Genomic DNA, 21,942 nt, shown 5'->3' with positions numbered 1-21,942 from the left:
CAGACTATTTTCCAAAGTGGTTGTATCATTATGTGATCCAGCATTATATCAGGGCTCCAATCTCTCCTCATCCTCACCAACACTTGTTAGTGTGTGTCCTTTTATTTAGGCTCTTCTAGTGGTTATGAAGTGGTATGTCACTGTGGTTTTGATTTGAATTTTCCTGACGACTGTCAACAGTCCAGCATCTTTTCATGTGCTTATTGGCCTTTTATAAATCTTTGGGAAAATGTACAGATGTCAGATCTTTTGTCTGTATTTTTATTGAGTTGTCTTTTTATTAGTCTTAAGTATTTTTTTATTAAGATATTATTGATATACACTCTTATGAACATTTTTCATGAAAAACAATGGTTATTATATTTACCCATGTTATCAAGTCTCCACCCACACCCCATTGCAATCACTGTCCATCAGTGTAGTAAGATGCCACAGATTCACTATTTGCCTTCTCTGTGCTGCACTGTCTTCCCTGTGACCCCTCACACCATGTGTACTAAGCATAGTACCCCTCAATCCCCTTCTCCCTCTCTCCCCACCCACTCTCCCACACCCCTCCCCTTTGGTAACCTCTAGGCCCTTCTTGGAGTCATAAGTATTTAAAAATTTTTAAATATGATTTCTAACTTGTACATTGATATCAGTTACTATGATCTCAGGACTATAGAATTTTTAGGGTGAAGGGATTGCAAAAATCTACGTCTGGCCCCCTCTGTTGGCAGACGAAGAATCTGAGGCTTAAAGTGACATGCCCACAGCCACACAGAGCTGTTAGTAGTGGAGCTGGGGAGACTAATGACTATAAACTTAAAAAATGGGAAGAAGAGATGTTTTATGATTTACATTTGAATAAGCCCCCTTCTTACAGAGAAAACCCCTTTGATATCAATATAGTAGAGGCAAGGGGAGGTATGTGGCAGGAAGAGGAGCTAAGGGCCTTGTCTTGAAGTTGCCTTCAGCTAGTAAGAATGCTGTTTTTACTTAGATCAGTAAAAGTAACAGTTTTCTAAAGATACTTTCCATCAGACTTAAATACAAGTCATCTCTCAGTTTTGAAAGTGACCAGCAAGGCTGTCTGGTTGATAATGACCTCTAGTGAGATTTCTCTCTTCGTAGCCAGCTCAGCATCTTTGAAGAGAGAGTCTCAACTGCTTGTACTCTGGATCTGGTTGTAAGACAACAAAGCCATTCTTTACTTGAAATTTCACTCGCTCTTCCCAGTGAAGTCAAAGAAAGCGCTCCTTTTTGCCTAACGAAATAAAGGTGGGGAATGGAGGGTGGCCATTTAAAACAGTCTGTGTGTTAGTTTCCCACCAGAGGTTCGACATGTGGGGAGAAAAGGGATTTTTGTTAAAGTGTCAGCAAACTCTATTCTCTCTCCACCTTCCAGATAATACAGAGCAGACAAACAGTGAAGACAGTATTAGAAAAGAACAATGCAATGTCTCAATGTTCACATAAATCCATGTACATGTGCTGGTTTGTAATGCTACCAGCCCACACTGCTTGATCATAAAAAATATATTTCTTTCTAATAAAGGAGCTCGTGATAAAGCCCATTTCCTTCTGCATTAAGGTGTTGGTATTGTTTTACTTATATCATAATTGTCCTGATATAAGGAGATTCCTGTTCCTGTGGGGATTACAGGGGTCCCCACCCCCTACCACCCCCATATCTGTAGATCTGCTTTTCATGGTTTCAATGAACTGTGGTCAACTGCCATCTGGAAGCAGATGATTGTTGTTCTTATGTATCGCCAGAAGGTCAATAGTAGCCTAATGCTACGTCACAATGCCTACATCATTCACCTCACTTCATCTCATCATGCAGGCATTTTATCATCTCACATCATCACATGAAGAAGGGTGAGTACAGTAAAGAAGATTTTGAGAAAGACCACATTCACGTAACTTTTATTACAGCATATCATTATAACTTTCATTTTCCTAGGAGTTATTGTCGCTAACCTGTTACTGTACCTACGTAACATATTAAACTTCATTATAGGTACATATGTACAGGAAAAAAACATAGTCTCTGTAGGGTTCAATACTATCTGGGATTTCAGGAATGTGTCCTAAACTAAGGTCTTGGAGTGTATCCGCTGAGGATAACGAGGGACAACTGAATGTTGTGGTTGACTTTGATGAAACAGTAGTTCACAGACCACCTCGTTCACTGAGGGGACAAAAGTTCTCTTAAACCAGACTTCTCAGCTACCATGGCAAACAGTGGGAAGTTGTGGCCTCCGTCAGGTCCCTAGCTTCACCATGGGGGAACCCTTGTTAAATTAGAGCCCTGTACCCTTGGACATGAAACCTCCTGTGGACGTGTTTCTTGACAGGAAATGTGACTCTGAGCTGCTCACTGAGAAGAGCAAGCCGAGTTGTGGCTGGCATGACAATGTCCTGTACATGTACGTATACATAGTCACATTTGTATCACTGCTGAGGGGAAGAGAGTGACACATGGTAGACACTCAAAAAATGCTAGTTAGGTCTTCATTATTCGGGTAGGTACATGGCATTAAACTGCCTCAAAGAAATGTTTTAAGACCAATGTGATTTCAGAGCAATCAAGAAATAAATATTTCACTTTCGTTTTTCCTTATTAGTTTTCCTGTTAAACTTTGTGTAGTCTTGGCACCTCCAGTAATCTTTATGAGATTCTGCTTTCCTATTAACTGAAGAATGGTGATGCACTCGAATTGCCTAGTTACTTGGAAATAGCTTCCTTATATTTCTCCCTTCCTCTGTTTTAATCAACTACCTTTATTTAGCTTCCTTATTCCAAGTGCAAAATTCACTGGTGTTAGTGGAGACAAATTATATAGCAAAGTACTTTCTTAGCATTTTGCCCCTAAACTTTCCAATAACCCTGTTTTTTCCTCAGTGTCTCTTTAACCACTCGGTTATGTTGTGTTCCTCCTGTTGGAGGATGGAATAAAGAGTGCAAATGGCATATTCTTTAAGGCATCTTCTCTGTATAGCATTTGTCTCAGCTGTGAGTTGGATGGTTCTTTGAGGTCAAAGGTCTTACTGATGCGGGTCAGGAAGACGGGTGTTCTATGGTGTGCATAAAGATTTCACGATTTGGAAACCAAAATAACAGGCAGTGGGATTCCCATCACATCATGAAAAGGGAGGCTTCTTCTCCATGGCTTCTCCTGGATAAGAAAGGTCATCATATCCACACAGACCACAGAGGTACATGTAAGTGATGCCAGGATTTTCTGCAGAAACTTTGGCTGGATCTTTTCTATCACATGAACAATTGCTCAATTAAATTCCCAGAGGTCCACGCCATAAAGAAGGGCAGAAGCTATTCTAGCCTGGACATTGTTCAGAACTAGTGTCATCAGTTGCTGGCTGTGGCTTTAGAAAAACCTAGTGTTCCTGTGGATCACTGAGTTTGAGCCCCATGTTGCCTCAGGAAACGTGGAAAGATGAGTAAATTGCAGCAAGTCTCCCTAGTTACCTGAAGGGGTTGGCTTGTTTCTATGGGGTTGTTTTGATAGACCAATGGGAGCTATATGAAACAGTGTTTTGCATTTAAGTTAGTTAGTATTGAGCCATTTTTTTCTAGTAATAACTTGCTACCAGGACTTATTGTATATAAAAATTACTTTTAAAGTGTTAATTTATATTATTGGCAACGCCAGAGAAACAGGTAGTGTTAGTTGAATATCTTTGCAATTTCATACCCAACAAACTATTCTTGGACAGGAATCAGGGGGAAGCGATTCTGCAGGATGTCAGTGTCGGTGGGCATCTGCCACAGACCAGGCAGTGTGCCCACCACGCAGATGACGCTGAATCCACACACCACGCCAGGGAGGTAGGCCACGGGTTGTCCAGTTTTACACACAGGGGTACCAAGGAGCAACAGTTAAGTACTGCCAAGGCCATACTTATATGCGTCAGTAAATGGAGAAATTAAGCTTCAGATGCAGATCTTTTAACCGAGTCTAGTTTTCTTTGAGACACTACGACCCGAGATAAACACTAGAGAGCACAGCTGGGCTTGACCGTGGAAGTTGACACGTACGTCTCATCTCACAGTCAGCATCGAACACGAAAACCTAGAGGGCCATTCAGCCCAGTCTTCTGTCTTGAATTCCACTGCATAAACCTATTTTTTTAATAAAAAATATTCCCTCAGCTTGGCTCCAAAGACTTCCCTTTCCTCCCACCACCTCTATACCTACTAACCTGGGGCCCATGGATCTCTATTGATCAGGCATTGAAGCTGCCTCCGAAGGGGGAAGCCCAGGAGGAGGGGGACACCGTGGGGGTGGGGGGCGGTGGTAAGCAGAGGATGGCAGGGAAGAAGGAGGTAGGAGAGATCCTTATGGGTATTTATTTTGATTAGTCAATGTGACCTTCAGGAAAAGGTCAACCTCTATAGCACTAATGGTGCAGAGAATCCTGGGACTGGAGACGTCAGAAATGCAGAGTGAGAGATCTAAGGTTATCGAGACCTGAGACCTGGAGACAGAGGTGACTTGGCCAGGGCCACACAGCGGGTCACTGGCATGGGTGTTGTTACTGTGCTGCATAAGGACATGGAGATTTTAAGGCAGTTGGCATAGCTCGCTTCAGCATCTCACAGTGGTCCCCATGAGTTACGCTTGTCCAGTGTCACGTACCAGTGAACAGTTCCCTTTTTCTGTACCATTACAGAGGGAACTTGGAGATTATGTAAGACAAACCAAATGATTTCTAAAACTGATTCTGATCCCATAATTAGTTTTCCAAATGAGGAAACTAGTTCAGAAAGAGATACGACTTGCCCAACTAGTGACTGGTTCAACTAGTGCTTGAACTATGTCTAGAATGCAGGAAATTTTCTATACTTTGTATTCAGAAAAAAAAAATTAGACAGGTCTGTGTGATGAGATGACCCACAGTGGTGGAAGTTCACTATTAGAAATATATTTTGGATGCCACTGACATTTGCTGCTGATTTTTTTATGATATTATGTCTTCTTAATAGAGTTGCATTTTGAACCATGTATGAATCTATTAATGTACTAAATTAATGAGTTTGGGGTTATTATCTAGATCATTTGGTATAAAAGGATATTCATATTCATGAGCAAGGCTTGGACTACAAAAAAATTTGTGAATTCAGAGAAATTTATACTAGATGTATAAGGGAAAATTATACTAGAAATTTTTGCATATGCAAATAAGTTAAAGATGAAAAGTTTTGGTTGTGGAAAGAAAGAACTTAAAGAAAAAGAAGATGAGAGAGCAATTTGAAAATAATACATTTCTAAAATTTGTTTTCTAGGCTCTAGTTCAGGTTCAAAATTAAAAGGTCCTGAGCTGAGTTTAAAAGGCTCCCAGCACGTCATGCAAGCAGGCCAGACACTGTATCTCAAATGCAGGTAAGTGTGTGTGTTGGTTTGGGGTAATACAGTTGCTTTTCTTAAGGCAAATCATTCCCTGGCAGAGTAGGACGGTCACCCCTCAGAGTAGAAAAGTGGGGACTTCAGTGGTCTCTTGTGTTCTGCAAAGTGCAAGCCACCACATGTGTCTAGTTTCACAAGGAGGGTGATTCAGCTAGGAGAGACTCATTCAAGGGGAAACAGCAAAGGGAGGCCCTGAACATTTTTGCATCTTTTGTAACCCAATTTTGAGTTGTTTGAATGCTTTTCTAAAAATGTTGCTTTCTGTAAAGAAAAAAAATGGCCACACTTAAGAAAGGACCCAGAATAGCACTTCCTAATGAAATGGATGCTTAGGAGGTGACCCCAGCCCCATAATTGTGCTTTGTTTTCTTATCTGCATTTGCAGGGGGGAAGCAGCCCATTCTTGGTCTTTGCCTGAAACTGTGAGTAAGGAAAGCAAAAGGCTGAGTGTAACGAAGTCTGCCTGTGGAAGGAACGGCAAGCAGTTCTGTAGTACTTTGACCTTGAACACAGCCCAGGCAAACCACACTGGATTCTATAGCTGCAAATACCTTTCTACACCTGCCTCAAAGAAGAAGAAAACAGAGTCTACAATCTATATATTTATTAATGGTAAGACTTCCATTTTCTACATTCTGTTTACTGTAGTTTGCAGTGGTTTGGAAATGGGGATTTTCAATTGAGTGTGAAAGAAATGGGCCAGGAAAGAGATTCTACCCTTCTCATAGAAAATTGTGGGATGCATTTCTAATGCATCTCTTGAGTGTCAATGCCAACCAGATTTTCAAGGACCATTCAGCTGATGGTATGGCAGAGACTTGTCTGTGTCGTTCACCACTGTATTCATAGTACATACAACAGTGTCTGGTCATATAGTTGGATGAGTGAATGAATGAATGAATGAAAAGTTTTGGCTCTACTGCTTAATGAATGACAAGCCCGAAGTAGAATACAAGAATTTTTATCCTAACAACTGCATTCTCTTATATATTAGAATGGTAAAATACTGTTCTTTCACTAAATACACAAATGTAATGTTGCTAATGTCTCCTGAATGTTATACAACTGGCTCTGGTTGCTGATGTATTGCTTCATATTCGTTAAGCAAGTATTATATAATGAATGACATCAGAGATGGCATGTGCCATGGTGGAGTGGAAAGGACAAATGGTAAAAATCCTTCTCAGTTACAATTTTTATGGTACCATTCCCTCCTTAGAGAATGCGCAACTGAACTGATCATATTCAAAGGGACAAAATACAGAATCCTTAGGGAAATTGATGATAGAAATGGATCCCAAGAAAGAATAAGAAAAATAGCCTGCCAGTTTGTTCTTCTTTATTTAGTTCGATCCAGTGTCCAAAACTTGTTGAGAGGGATTTTAAAAAAGTAAGGCCCTAGGGAACATAATGCGAAATCAGTAGGTTCCTCAGAAACAAAATCCAGTTAAAAAACCAACCAACCAACCATCAGTATCAATAGCCTCACAGATACATGGAGGGTCTATCTCCTGGTGAGTGAAAGCACTGGGTCTTTGCACTGCAACAGACGACGTTTCTGGTGGGGTTCTTTTTTAGTTCCTGAAATAAGGCAGCTAGGCAATGTTTTACTCGTGCGTGATATGTAATTACCGAGATTCAGGATTAGTCGGAGACAGTAGCAACAGTTGTATGATACTGACAGGAGCATCCTTTCAGCTTTTATCAGTCCAGTTTAGACTGAGCCACTTTTCTGACCCTGCTCCTCCAAACTCCTGCTTTTACATTTTGCATTTTTTCCAGAGATGAGGTAACTGCAGGAGACAACGACTTCCCAGCAGCTTGCCATCACAGGAATGCAATCAGCCCACTTAAAAATAAGAGGAGGAAGAAGGCCAGGGATCTTTGCTTGGGGAAGTCAGCCCACATCCTAGGAAGGAAGTAAGGGCAGCAGGCAGGAAATGAGGCAGGGCGGGGAAGGCATAGACTTTCAGAGATACTTAAGGAAAAAGACTTTCAGAGGTATTTTTGCAGTTCAGGGAGAAGGCAGATGCCAACTTTGATAGTGGTAGAAAAAGTCATATATTCAGCCATCTGTTCTCTATTTCTCGTCCCACATACTGTGTTACGTTCTTTCTGGCACTTGTGAAGGAAAAAAAAAAAACACTTTTATTCCTGTGTCTCTAGGGAAGGGTGGGTGGGGGGTAATTCATTCATACTAAGATTCTCATAAAACTTTCACCTATGGATTTATCAGATCAAATTTGGATCAAATATTTAAATGAATACAAGAAGACCAACTATTTGTCTATAAAAAATAACATTCAGCTATCATCTTTAACTCCTGCACTATTCAATAGATTTCATGGGTTTATGGAGCCAGTAGATAGAGAGTACAGAACCCATCTTCTTCAATCTCCTTTTTTATTAGGAGAGAAACTTACATATTTAGAATTATTTCCACTTCAAGTATACAACAGTGCAGATCTGGTAAATAACCATTGTTTTGGGTGTAAAGTCAATTGTTAATCTACGTCTGATGAGGACAAGGTCCATATCTGTCTTAATTACTTTTATCTGCAATCTGCCTTCCTAGCACAGTGCCTAGCACATCATAAGAATTCAGCAATATTTGTTGCATGAATATATGAAGCAATTAATAGGCTGGGTAGAATACCACATTGAAACTGACGTTAAGAATAAAATACAGACTAAGTGGGAAGGAGTGCCAGGAGTGATTACTGATGTCTGTCATGAGATTGGGAGGGGTAGTAGTGGCCACTGTGCTACGGTCGATCATGTCTGTCCCACCGTAGTAGTCTGCAAATACTACCACACGGTTTCAAGTCCCAGTATCACAAAACTCCTACACCATTCGGGTGGATACTGGGAAACTATCTATTTCAAAAACTGTTCTTGGAGAATGAAAGATTGTGAAGTTCATTAATTGTGCTTCATGGGACATTATAATGGATATGTGTAAGTACTGTGGATATTATGTGTTCACTGGAAAAGATCAATATAATGAGCCTTATTATTTTAGAATAGCACTAACACTAAAAGATAATTGAATCAATGTAATAGCCATAAAAGAGCATCTCAGTCTTGTTTGTTAATTAACTGAATCAGCAGATATTTGGGACCATTTACATTTGCTGTAGGCCTTTAACTGTAATAATCTGATAGTAACACTGATTTTTCTCTCTTTCTTGATAGACTGATGTTAATATCATAAACACACTTTACTGAAGTCCAAGGTAGCTTGCTATAATTCATTAATCAATTATAACTTTTCCAAATTTCCTAACATTTCATATATTTACTGTTTTCACTATTTTAACAATTCTTTCTGAGAAAATTTGGTTTTATTCTTCCATTATTATGAAACACTTACTAAATGACAGGCTTAATTTCATTCAGAGGCACAGAATTCATCTCTGGTGACTCAGAATTGTCTGTGGAATTAATAAAACTCCAACCAATTCCTAATACACAGCTGTGATTACTCACTAGATATTAACTGGTTATCACTTACTTATTATTGTTGAATATTTACTTTGGAACATGTTATTCTGTTTGGAGGATTTCTGGCCTGATAAGTATCTGCAGATGTGCTGGCATTTCATTTTGATTTTCTATAAAGATGAGGAACTCTGTTAGGTGTGTTTTTTGAAAAGGCATGGGCTTATAGTCTCATAGGGTTCCAAGAAAAAGAATCAGGGCTGTATAGGTTTATCTGTATAAATATAGCATGTGAAGTATAAGCAAACTATTAGACAGACATTACTGACTGACTGCTGTGTAATAGGCACAGTTCCAAGCACTGATTTGTATGTAACATCTGATATGGATCATACAGAAAAATCAGTATCACCACTTGATCTTTATAACTTGTATAAATCCACCAACTTCTGTCCGGATACATTAAATCAATGTAATTACTCAAGTACTTATATTTAGCTACTTTGCTTAATTATTGAACTGTCTGCTAAATTAAAACTCCCCTTGATGTGGTGACTTCTTACATTTCTAGCTTCTTTTCATTTAAACAGTCTTAGTTACATTGGGCCATTTTAATTCTCACAATACTGTGAAGTATTTTTCTCGTTTTACAAGTGAAGGGCCTAAGAGCTGCTTCACATGGAGACTTACACGGGGAGCGACTGTAAGAGTGCAGAACCCATGTTCTTCAATGGGGTGGCGGCAGAATAAGGAGGTCAGGTTCTCAGTGGTGGGAGGTGGTGCAGCGGGCAAGGCTGAGGCAGGAAGGCCAGGTAGGGGCTGCCATGTGCCCTGAGGCAGGAGGCCGGTGGCCCAAGGTCAGGGTGGTATCTGTGGGGGAGGAGAGAAGTCAGAGGGTGGGAGCGATTTAGGTGGCCTTGGTGAGCAGGTGGGTTGCAGTGGGTGCAGGAAAGGGATGTCAAAGGACACCCAGAATCCTCAGGGGCATCTTGGCAGCCTCCTCTAGGCCCCACAGCCACATAGAGCTTTGTCTCCCTAAATGACATTGAAGCCAACAACCCTCCTCCTCTCCTGACAGACCCTTGGCTTGGTCTCCACAAATAGATGTTGAGTAAGAGTAACCTAAAAACACTATACACATTTTAAAACTGCTTTTTAAAGTTTTCGAATTGCTTTTGTGGAAATGCATGGCATCCCCTAGTAATTAAACTATAAAATTCTGGGTCATAAAGAAAAGAAACTGTAAATTTCTGCTTAATGCTTTGCTAATGACAAAACAAAAAAAGTCTTTTTAGCCCAAATCTGACAGTAAGGTTTGGGCTACAAAAGCGGATCCATCCCCTTTGCAGAGAGAAAGGAGTGCCTTTGCGCTGCTTTCCTGACCCTCTGCTGCACATGAGAAATTGGATCGAACTCTAACTCAAGTTTTTTTTCTAAAAGTTAGAGGATTTCATTGAAATTATTATTGTAATATGTGACTTGTGACTATAAAGTAAGAAAACTGGCCAGAAGAGCTTTTAAGGGCATCTCCGAAATATTTAATCCATTGCCAGTGTTTCCAATTTAGTTAGAAAGACCTTGAATTTAGCATGTTGAGTTCTGCACCCTGTGAAGTCAACTATATATATCCTTATCCCCTTGGCTATTTAAGTATAATGCCTTCTTGCATAGCAGCTTAATTTCAGGCAGAAAAAGTATCAGGCACACTGGGGGCATAATTGAAAAGTATCTGGAGTTCCAACAACTCAGATATTCTGGGAGAGAATAATCATAATGCCTTCACATAAATATATGTAGTGGGACAAGGCCCTCTCTGGCTATGGGACCCCCAGCAAGCGAAAATACTAACGGTGCAGACATTTTGAGAAAGATTCGATGTAATCATTTATACAGCACTTCGGATTTCCCTCAAAAGCTTTTACCTAATTATCTCTGAGATAAACTGAAAGGATATTATTTCTTCCTTTTTACGTATGAGAAAACAGCCTCAGGGACCTGGCACAAGATAGACAGAGCTACTGAAATGACAAGTCGGGTCGGGGTCCAGGTCAGATGCCTAGGTTAGGGCTGTTTTCATTACCCTGTGGTTTCAGTTGTCGACTTGAGACTGTGAACTAGTTGTTGTTTTAATCTTTGAGAGTATAGATTATATAGTTATGAGACTTTCTAAGACTTCAAATTCCGTTTTTTTCCTTTTCTTTTGAGGAGTGAGAAGCTCAGCCGGTTTCAGAGTGTATTTCTGCGCGCTAGGCTTTACAGAAACAAATACTGAGCCCAAAGAGAATTGGGTTGTCGGTGGGCAGAGCTTATTCTGGCACCATCCACACGCACAGTTTCCCTGCATTGTTCTAGCTCATGCAACATGTACTAAGTGGAGCAGGACTTTTAAATATGCGCATCCCATACCCATTAATGGTCTATAGAATCCAATTAATAGGATGTAATCAGCCATTTAAAAATAAAGCAGAATAGAATGGAAAATAACCGAGTATATTACAAAAAGTAAGGGTGAGTATTGTTTAGTGAAACTCCTTATAAAACAGCACTTTTAATAAAACTATTTGCATTTTATATACATTACACCCACACATGTAAAATACATATGAATGTGTGTGTCTGTTTAATGGGTCTGGTATAAAATACATTTTTTTCTTGTGGAATTCAATAGAATAAGTATAAAAGTATAAACTTATTAAAGTTTTAATAGGTTTAGACAGGGCAAGTCTTATCTATACTATTTTATTTAGAAAAACAGGACCAGTTCTGTAAGCACCGTGGCATTTTTCGCACACCACTACTGAAAGAGAGGCATGGAGAGAAGGTGGTAGTGGAAATAACCCCCCTCTGATTGATGTGGCTGCACTGCTGCTGTGCAATTCTCTGCAATACACTCGCCACATTCCTGAAACGTTGTTTCCCACAAATAGGTCTGAGCTGGGAGGTGCTGTCAGCAGAGTGGGTAGGTCTGCCGATGTGGATTTACGCACCTGCTCACTCAAAGCCCTGTTGTTTGTTCTGTCGGAGGCAGAAGGGAGGAAAGCTATGGGGTCTCATGATTGTGGAGTCCCCTGGGCACTGTCTCGGATCATGACTCACAATAGATTTGTGAGGATTTTTACGTGCATCCGTTGAACTTTTTTCAAGAATAACTATTGTTCAAAAGAGGGCTTATAGGTCCAGTTGTCCCTACTGAGGCCCCCATCTCTGTTGTGTGGAGCTTGGATGTTCTATCCCCACACTGCCCTCCATGGGATTCATGGGATTCCCGCCTAGGGCTGATGCACTGCAGAGCACACGCACGAGACACGTGGTTGACACTGCTTAGCTGGGCGATGGCTGAGCTGCTGGCATTTTGTTGCCCGATTTGTCATACTGGTACAGCCAGTCCGGTGAGCATGGCCATTATAACAAGCAGAACACTGATAAAAAGAGTAGCAATCCATAGATTTACTTCCACGGCTTTCGCTGTTCCCCCTGTGACGGTAACATCTGTAAAGTGGGTATGCACAGAGGATATCCGCTCTCCAACCAAAGTGCAGGCGGAGCCTGGTGCTTCCCGCTGTGTCAGCCGGCTGCCTTGTCAAGCAGATTCACATGCTTTGTAGGTTGGAACCGAGATGCGACAGCATCACAAGCCTCTGAAACAGTTTCAGTGGAATCATGGTCATACTCATGTGAGAGAAACTTTAAAGAGAAACTATTGCTTCTGGTGATCAAAATTCTTCTCCAAGGGAAAACAGGCTAAAACGGTCAAATTTTGCAGGAAGAAAAAAAGTTAAGAAACCAACTGAAAACAAAAACTCTTAGCCACACTAGTTGGCTGAATTCTTTAGGCCTGGATTGGGCAAGTCTGTGGCATTATCCATTATTGCTCTGTCGATGTCTGGAATCTTCTCGAGTTTTGAATGTCAGTTTTCAGCACGTGCTCTCTCCCCTTCCCCTGCCCTTCCAAAGAGCTCCTCCTTGTCCCCCATACTCACGTCCCCTCTGTCCTTAACATGCAGCTCCTTCCATTTATTTTCTGTAACCATTGATTATTCCAGCATGCGTCCGTCAGTAAGAATGGGTTTCCAATGTTTTGGTCTCAGGAATTGTCTAAGATTCCTACCTTAGTAGTCTCTTGAGCCCGTAGGTGTTGAGAAGAAAATTTCCTAGTCACCTGGCATCACCAGGAACAGCAAAGGCAGACGGGTTGGGAGATGGATCCTGTTTGTTTCTCCTCTGACCTCAGTGTCTGATGGACTTGCTCAGGGGACAGAGGAGCATGTCCGGGTGAACAAAGTTTGGACTCTCAGCCTCTGGGCTACACGTCTGGAGATCTAGGTAGGTTTCCTACAGTGGCAGCAGTCTGAGGCTGATTTGCATTTGCAGAATTCTCCTTTAAATGATCCTCCGTAAAGAATTCCTAGGAATTTTCTGACCCATCTCTGCATATAGCTCCATCAAAAATCTCCATCAAAAATCTAGTGTAAGATCAGGTTTGGCTGGATATATATATATATTTTTTGATGAAGTCATGTCAAGGGGAAACAGATATTTCTAGCATTTAAAATATACAGGGACAGCACTGTTGATTAGAATCACAGATTTTTCCTTGGGAAACAGATCCCTCTCCAGCCTGGCTCAGCGGTCCCTCTAGGGCTGAGGCATGAAGGACATTATCCATTCTGTCCATCACTGGGGATAGCTGATTAGGACCACATGGTGAGAGTTTAGGGAAGGGTAACTTAACTCTTATCCCTTATCCTTTCCAGCTACATGAAAATTGACTGGAAGACAGTCTTGATATCTTTCAACCCTGCCATTTTACATTTCCCTTCAAGAGACACTTTTGTCATTAGACACCACGGGACTTTGGCCGTAGGAAATATTTGCACAGGATTGGGGCAGAAGCTACTCATGTGGTGGGCGTGCTGGCAGTCAGGAGTGCCGCATCTTCTTTAGCCCCTAACCTGGACCTGTGTTCACCTGGCACGTTCCTAGGAATTTCATCCTTTACACATGAAATGGTACCTGCCAGATGTTCCGGCCACTCCTTCAGAGAGCATTTCCTGACACTCCTTAGGCTTCAGAGCAGAAAATTTTGGCATGGCTGGCTCTCTAAAGCCACAGCGCTAAGCTCTGCTAGCACTAACACAATTGTCTATCACCAGGCATCGAGTACAATGTCATAAATACTCAAAAATAATCAGAATGAACATAGTCTTGAGTGAGCCGTTAAGACACAGCCGAAGACTGTGAAAAGTCAGTGATTGAGATATAATTATGAAATCTCAACATGGCAGTGAAGTCCATAGGCAATAATATTGACCATATTCTCTCATTTCCCCCTCTAATCAAGAAGTGTGAAAAATAGTACACGAAACTTTATGGTTGAAAGGATTTTTAAAAATCTACGTCAAGTCAGCTTTTAAGAAAAATAAACAAGGGACTTTTTCAGAAATCCTTAAGCTGAAAAGGCTTGAAGTTTCTGACATTTTAAAACTTCCTTTAACAATGATAGATGAAATGCCTGCCCTGCCTGGAGATGAAGAGGAGATGTTTTGATCTTTTTGGTCCTCGCAATTTGGGTACTCATGTAAGTTTCCCTTTACTATTAAAATACTCTTTTTGTCAGCTGATGGATTTTGCTGGGTTACTTTGGCAGCCAGCTTGACCGATCATGCTGTTCAAAATCGGTGACTTACTAAAGCCACAAACGCTCCTTCCTCATCAAATACCAACACATAAGTTATGGTTGAAACATGATACGGGATTCATCTTGGGTTCAAATCCCTGTTCTGAGATCCATGCTGGGTCTTTGTGCAAATTCCTCAACAAGAATAGTTAACGTTACATCTTACTATGTGCTGGTCACTATTCTGAGCACTTTACACATGGTAACATATTTGTTTTCACAGTAACCTTAGAAAGCAGCGCTGTCACTTCCATCTCCAAGTCACAGAAAGGTTAAGCTGCTTATCCATAACTAGTCATATAACTCCACATAGGTCATGTAACTAGGACAGGTAGAGAAGGGAACAGAGTTCTTGCCCTTCATTGCCTCTCATAGTCAGGAGCTCCTATCAATGGAGCTTGGATTCAGTGTTGGGCGTGAAGTGTGTTGCATTGTGTGTTTGCTATTTCTGCCACTACTGTTGTCAGTATTAGCATCTTCTGACCCTCAGTTTACTCATCTGTAAGGTGAGAAGAGTATCACTTCCTGGGGTGGTTAGGGCATCAAATGAGATAGTATGTGTGGCCCTATGCCCTGCTTAGGAGGGCTGATCGGTAGTACATGCTGTGTGAAAGGCACTGTACCAGGCAGAATAGGAATTACACAGGCGATTACAACTTTTGAGGGGCCTATGATTTGGTAGGGCAACTAAAATAGGTCACAACTAACTGTGCTGCAAAGCACTCTGGGAAGAGAGCGGTAAGAGGTGCACAGACTAAGAAGCTCCACCTGCAGCACTCCCACCTCCGCCTGCCCCTCCTCCTCATTGTTCAGGTCTCAGGTTAAACAGCACAATCTCGGGGTACGTCCCAGGCACTCCTGAGCTCGTGTGCTGCTTCTCCTGACCGCCGCCTTTCACGCAGGACCTGACTCTCCCAAGCTCTGCGAGGACCAGGACCGACTCCAGGGTGCTTACCTTGATGGCTTCCGCACCCAACACAGGGGCCGGTAGGAGGTGCTCAGGAAATGTTTGCTAAAGAAAGAAAGAAACAGAGGATTTTACATTTATATTGGTCTTGGCTGGTCTGCTGGACTTTGCTGAGGAAACTGGGAGGCAAAAACTTGCATCATGGGATAAAGTCATGATCCAAAACGCTTCCAACAGACAAGAACAGTGAACCGGGATTAACAGAAGGAGATTTGACAGAAATAAGAGTAAAGCCCTGTATTTGGCTTGCAAAACCCACTACCTACCCTGGGACGGTGTAGGGGAGGCTGAGACAGCACAGGTGAGAAAGACTTCAGGCCTTTAGCTGATTCCACATTGGCCAAGAAAACAAGCCCCATCGGGAACTGCACTAATGCACGTATAGGGTCCAGCCTAGGGGTGGTGCCAGCCTGACTGTGGTTTACACATTAGGAAGGAGAGTGGAAACAGGAATTCCGAGCAAATGACCCACCTACACTTCATTTTCACCATCTATAAAATGGGTCCCCGCCTCACAAGGTTGTGAGCGGTGATTTTATTATTTTCATTGGCAAGGAACAGCTAAAGGAAATGAAATGTTTCATCTAAAAGAGGAAAGAATTGGGTGGGAAAATAGGAGACAGCAGGGTGACCATCTCCTTCAAAGTTATGTAGTGTGAGAAAGAGATTACGCTTCAGCTTTATAATCCTGGATGGCAGCACGGGTATCTAAGAGGGCAAGAAATGAAGACAGGCAGATGTCAGCTCGACAGAGGAAACACTTTGTAACTTGCAAAGTTATCCAAAAGTGGAATGAGTGGTCTTGGGAGATGGTGAGTGGCCAGGTATGCAAGCACAGGACAGGGGCTCACTGGGTGGAATTGGATGAGATGATGGCTCAGGACTTTTCCACTGCTGACATTCGATTAGGGCCTGGTATGTGTCACTGTCATTTATTGATATTTAAGGTTCATTACATATATCATCTCATTTCATCCTAACAACCCAATGGGACAAATTCTATCAGCAGCCTCTTTTTACAGAGCAGTTGGAGAAATTCAACACTAAATTTAAGGTTGCATACTTTGTAGATGACCAAGTCAAGCTTTGACTCAAATCTGGTTGCCTTTGAAGCCCCACCTCTCCACCGAGGCCCTGCCTAGGCGTCCACCCCCATCCCTCGGAGCTTTGCGTGCACTCTATACAAAATGGAGTTGGGGGAAGACGGGTGCAGGGCTGCAAATGGAAGCTTGGGGCCAGATTCAGCTGACATACATTCTGACTGGCAGGAATAGTGCTCTTGGCTGCCAATGTTTAATAACTGGAGGATTCACATAAAAATCTGATTTCCTACTTATCTTTACAAACTGGAAACAGGCCACACTGGCTCATATTCCCACTTGGCAGCAACTGGCTGCAACAAGCAGGGGCTACCCCTTCTAGACATGGCCCCCACGTTCTCAACCGCCACCACTCTGTCTGTCTCATGTCCTGCTACGCCACTCCTGTGCCCCCAGAGCGACGTCAGTTCGCTACACCCAGGGTGAGCATTGCAAGTGAATGCATAACAAATCACACATCTGGGAATGAGAAAGTGCCTGTGGCATTTTCTGGCCCCAGAGAGGCCCGTGGTGGCACAGTCATCCACGAGGAGCCGAGCAGACCCCGGCTTTCCTGACTCCCTGCTGCACACGACGACTCCAGACGCAATGCTTTCCTGGTGGGGAGCACCCGGGTCCTGCCGGAGAGTGGTGTGACTCAGTTTCCCTGCACCTGTGGGGGCCCTAAGCTGGGGAGGAATTTCAGCTCTAGTCTCCATAAACCAGGACTGATTTGGCCGCTCTTGGTTCTGAGATGGTTAACACGGACCCCCAAACAGTCCCCTGCACCTTAGAGCAGAGCCACGGGGAGACTCCAGCTTGATTTTGATGAAGTCACTTCCCAGTCTGTTGTTCCAAATTTCTAAGTTCTCTCAGAAGATCCCAGGTTCCTCCTGTCTCCGTGCCCCCATTCTCCCCCTTGGTGTGGATATTTGAAGGTGTCATTGCCACTCTTGAGTCATTCATCAGGGTCTGGGCAGGGTTTTGGGGTGATGGGAAGAGAGTGGGGTAAGATCAAGAAACCTGAATTCAGTTTGAGCTCAGCCATTAATACTATTCCTGCACTTGTGGTAATTACATTCCTCTCCTTCTCTCTGGGCCTCAGTTCTTATTCTGTAACACGGGACGCAGTGTTGGGTATCTTAAAAGTCCCCTAACAGTCTCACAGTTTCATGATTCAGAGGCAGAGATGGGAATAATCGGACTTGGGACGTGAGCGACAGCCGCGGAAGAAAGGGTCAGAGCAGGAGACCAGAGCTCCCGCTCTTGGCTTTCCGTTCTCCTTCATGTCCTTCTTTCCTTTCTCTCCTCCCTCCCTTTCTTCCTTCTTACCTCCCTTCCTGTCTTTCTCTTTTTCTTTCTTTTCTTTTGAGATGCCTCAGTTGACCAGGATGAAGATCTGACGGAGGCCATTCATCTGGTGGACCCAGAAATCAACGAGGCAGCTTTGTGGGGACACCCAGCAAGCAAGGTGCCTGGAGGGCCGGAGAACTTCTTTGCCTTTTGTGATCTTACAGCCTGGTCACGCTTCCCGCCTACCCTACTCCACTCTATTTAGATCTCCCACTAACTTATATTTTAAAAAATGATGTCCCAGTGATTCTGTAGCATCTTACTACGCTGATGGACAGTGGTGTAATGGGATATGTGGGGGGAACTTGATGATGGGGGGAGTCTAGTAAACATAATACTGCTTATGTAATTGTAGATTCATAATACCAAAATAAAAAAAAAAGAATGATGTCCCTATTGTCCTTGAAGGCAGTGTTTCGTGTTTACTTCCTCCTCTAATCGATAGGAGAGTTCCTGTGGGGGGAGGTATGTGTGCTGTTTGTGCCTCTAGGCTCTTGAGTTTAGATGGACTCACCCACGCTGCATTTGAAGCGAGTCTGTATGGCAGGCCTTGCTTCACGCCTCAGTGTGATGGGGCTGCTCTTGATGGTATAAGGCACCATCTGGATCCTCTATGAAGTGACGCGGGGTCCCAGGAGCTGACGTGATGGATTCAGGGACGGCTTCACCACTGTTGCTCCTCAGGGCAGCTTCCTCCATCTGCGAAGCAGATTCCTCTCGCACCAGGTCACCAGACCGTCTTCTGTAGTTCCCGAGTTCATGGAACTGGCTTTACACCCAGAGCTGGATACACAATATGTCCGAATTTCATTTTCTTTCTTGCTTCATCTGATACTTTCTCCATAAACATCCATTGACTGTGTGCCATGTGCCCAGCCTATGCTGGACACCGGTTGAGGTGATTGATTACCCTGGTCACCTGTTGCTACCCACCCACATTTCAAGGAACAAATTCACAGGAGATGCACAAGGAAGGAGAGAGGACAGACCGTTGTCCCCGACCACTTCTCTCCTTTCTAGCTCTTGTCCTGTTCTCGTCTCTTGCTATCCAATCCGCTGTTAGAAGTGGGCCGATGGGGCTTCAAATTGAGACAAGGCAAAACTACATGTTTCTCTTCTGAAGAAAGGTAAATAGTCAGGAAAGAGCTTTTTCAGGCATTTCCTGTCTTGTATCACACAAACAATACATCTTTATACTTTTTATTGGAGGATGGCATCTTGGGCCTGAGACACACGGCCTTTCCCTCCTTACGTTGCTCTAATAGACATACGTGTGTAAGGCATCTGTCTAGATGGTAGAAACTGGCAGCTGGTGTTCCTATGCCAGCTGTAATGGGACTTTCTCACGTGTGAATCTAGATAGTACCCGTCATTAGTGTTGGCAGTGGCTATTGTTTTTCGTGTTGGTGGTAATTACAGCTGAGATTTTATATATTCCTTTGTAGAGTTAGGATAACTCCCTAGGATATACCCAGTTGTATACACTCTGCATGGACTGTAACAGTCAAGTAACTTCCCATCTAGACGAGGGCAGAGATGCCTCCTGCTGATCTGAGGCTGCCGAGGGGGAACTAAGAATATATTTACCATCAGGATGACATTGTACAGCGGAAAACCCCTTTTTTTGTGAGTGGCCCACCTGAATGCAAAGGGGAGTGGGAGAGAAAGGTTGCAGGGACCTAGAAGGTGAGGAGTGTGCACTGCCTGATCTCCAGAAACTATTCTGGCCCAGAAAATGGGGAGTCACCATTTCTGTGAAAGAACCCAAAGTTATATTTTCTTTCAAAATAAGTTTTCTGAGGTATAATTCACATACCATACAACTCACCCACTTAAGGCATGCAGTGTAATGGTTTTTTTTAGCATATTGACAGATACATGCAACCATCACCACCAATTTTTTAAAACATTCATGATCTCAAAAAGAATCCCCAAACCCTTTAGCTATCACCTGTTATTATGCCACCTTTTATTCCTCCATCCCTCCCTCCCCAGCCCTAAGCAATCTCTAATCTACTTTCTATGCCTACAGATTTTCCTATTCTGGACATTTCATATAAATAGAGTAATAAGATGTGTAGAATTTTATTATTAAATAAAATTTGTAACTCTGTGCTGGCTTCTTTTACTCAGCATAATGTTCTGAGGCTCACCCATGGCATACCACGTATCAGCACTTCATTGCTTTTCATTGCTGCGTCGTATTCCATGGTATGGACCTACCACACTTAAGCTATCCATTTATCCGCTCACGGACATTTGAGTTGTTTCCATCCTTTGGCTCTTATAAATGATGCTGCAGGAACCATCCACATACAGGTTTTTGTGTGGACACGAGTTTTCATTCTCTTGGATACCTAGAGGAGGAATTGCTGGGTCATATGGTACCTCTATAAACCATGTGAAGAACTGCCAGGCTGCTTTGCAAAGTAGCTGCACCATCTTACATTCCCACCAGCAGTGTATAGGGGTCCCTATCTCTCTGAATCCTCGCCAGTATTTGTTCTTGTGTCTTTTTTATTATAGCCATCCCAGTGGGTATGAAGCAGTATCTCACTAAGTTTTGGGTTGTATTTTCCTGATGGCTTACAGTGTTAAGCATTTTGTCATGTGCTTATTGGCCATTCGAATATCTTCTTTGGAGAAATATCTATTCAGATCCTTTTTCCATTTTTAAACTGGGTTATTAGTCTTTATTATTGAGTTGTAAGAGTTCTTAAAATTTTTATTACTCAATATTGCACATTAATATATTTTATATAACTCTTCTATATTATAAACATTAAATATTATAGTACATATATTCTAGATATATAGAGACATCTTTTTACAGATACATATAATATGTATGTATAAATTTTAATATACTAGATATAAATATATATTACATATTCTAGATACAGGTCCCTTATCTGACATATAATTTGCAAGTATTTTCTCACATTCTGTAGGTTCTTTTCACTCTCTTGATGAGTTTTAAAATTTGATGGAGTCCAATTGATCTAGTTTTTTTCTTTTGTTGCTTGTGTCATATATAAGAATACAAAGCCAAATATGAGATCATGAATTTGCCTCCATGGTTTCTTTTAAGAGTTTTAAAGTTTGGGCCCTTACGCTTAGGTCTTTGATGCATTTTGAGGTAATATTTGTGTATGATGTGAGGTAAAGGTCCAAGTCCAGTCTTTCTCAAGTGGAGTTGCTCCAGTACCATTTGTTGAAAAGACTATTCTTTTTCCATTGAGTTGTCTTGGAACACTTGTCAAAATCAACTGATCATAGACTTATAGGTTTATTTCTGGACTCCTAATTCTACTCTTATATGTCCATTGACCTATATGTCTGTCTTATGTCAATACCACACTATCTTAATTACTGTTGTTTATAGTTTTAGTAGTACATTTTGAAATTGAGAAGTGCTAAGTCCTCCAAATTGTTTTTTTTCAAGGCTGTTGTGGCTATTCTGGGTCCCTTGCAATTCTGACTTTTTAGAATCATCTTGTCAATTTCTACAAAGAGGTCAACTGAGAGTCCAACAGGGATTATATGGAATCTATAGATCAATTTGGGAAGCACTTCCATCTTATTAAGTCCTCAGATCCATCAGCATGGGATGTTGTTCCATTTATTAGATCTTTAATTTCTTTCCATAGTATCTTTGTAGTTTTCAAAATAAGTTTTACATTCCTTTTGTTAGATATATTCCTGAGTACTTTATTCTTTTTATGCTATTATAAAGGGAATTGTTTTCTTGATTTAATTTTTAAATTATTCACTGTAACTATATAGGAATATAATTTTTTATATATTGACCATGGATCTTGCTTGCTAAACTCAGTTACTACTTCTAATAGTTTTTTAGTGATTCTTTTGGATTCTCTATATACAGGATCATGTCATCTAAAAAAAATTTTACTTCTTCTTTTTGAATCTGGATGGCTTTATTTCTTTTTCTTGCCTAATCACACTGGCTAGAATGTTTATTGCAGCGTCATTCATAATAGCCATTGA

General features: G+C 41.8%; 1 protein-coding gene across 7 annotated transcripts in view; it reads left to right on the top strand.

Moving 5' to 3' along the window:
• The window catches only part of FLT1 (fms related receptor tyrosine kinase 1), a 172,570-nt gene that overhangs the window by 19,957 nt on the left and 130,671 nt on the right, over positions 1-21,942 (top strand). For all 7 annotated transcript variants that reach the window (XM_073228657.1, XM_073228647.1, XM_073228655.1 and 4 more), the window contains exons 2-3: positions 5,297-5,393; positions 5,803-6,029. In XM_073228657.1, the coding sequence (XP_073084758.1) occupies positions 5,297-5,393; positions 5,803-6,029 (324 nt within the window). The remainder of the gene's footprint in view (positions 1-5,296; positions 5,394-5,802; positions 6,030-21,942) is intronic.

The sequence above is a fragment of the Manis javanica genome, chromosome 1, assembly GCF_040802235.1.
Source record: "Manis javanica isolate MJ-LG chromosome 1, MJ_LKY, whole genome shotgun sequence".
Lineage (NCBI taxonomy): Eukaryota > Metazoa > Chordata > Mammalia > Pholidota > Manidae > Manis > Manis javanica.
Note: the sequence above shows the minus strand (reverse complement) of the source record. Positions and strands in the feature narration are given on the sequence as shown.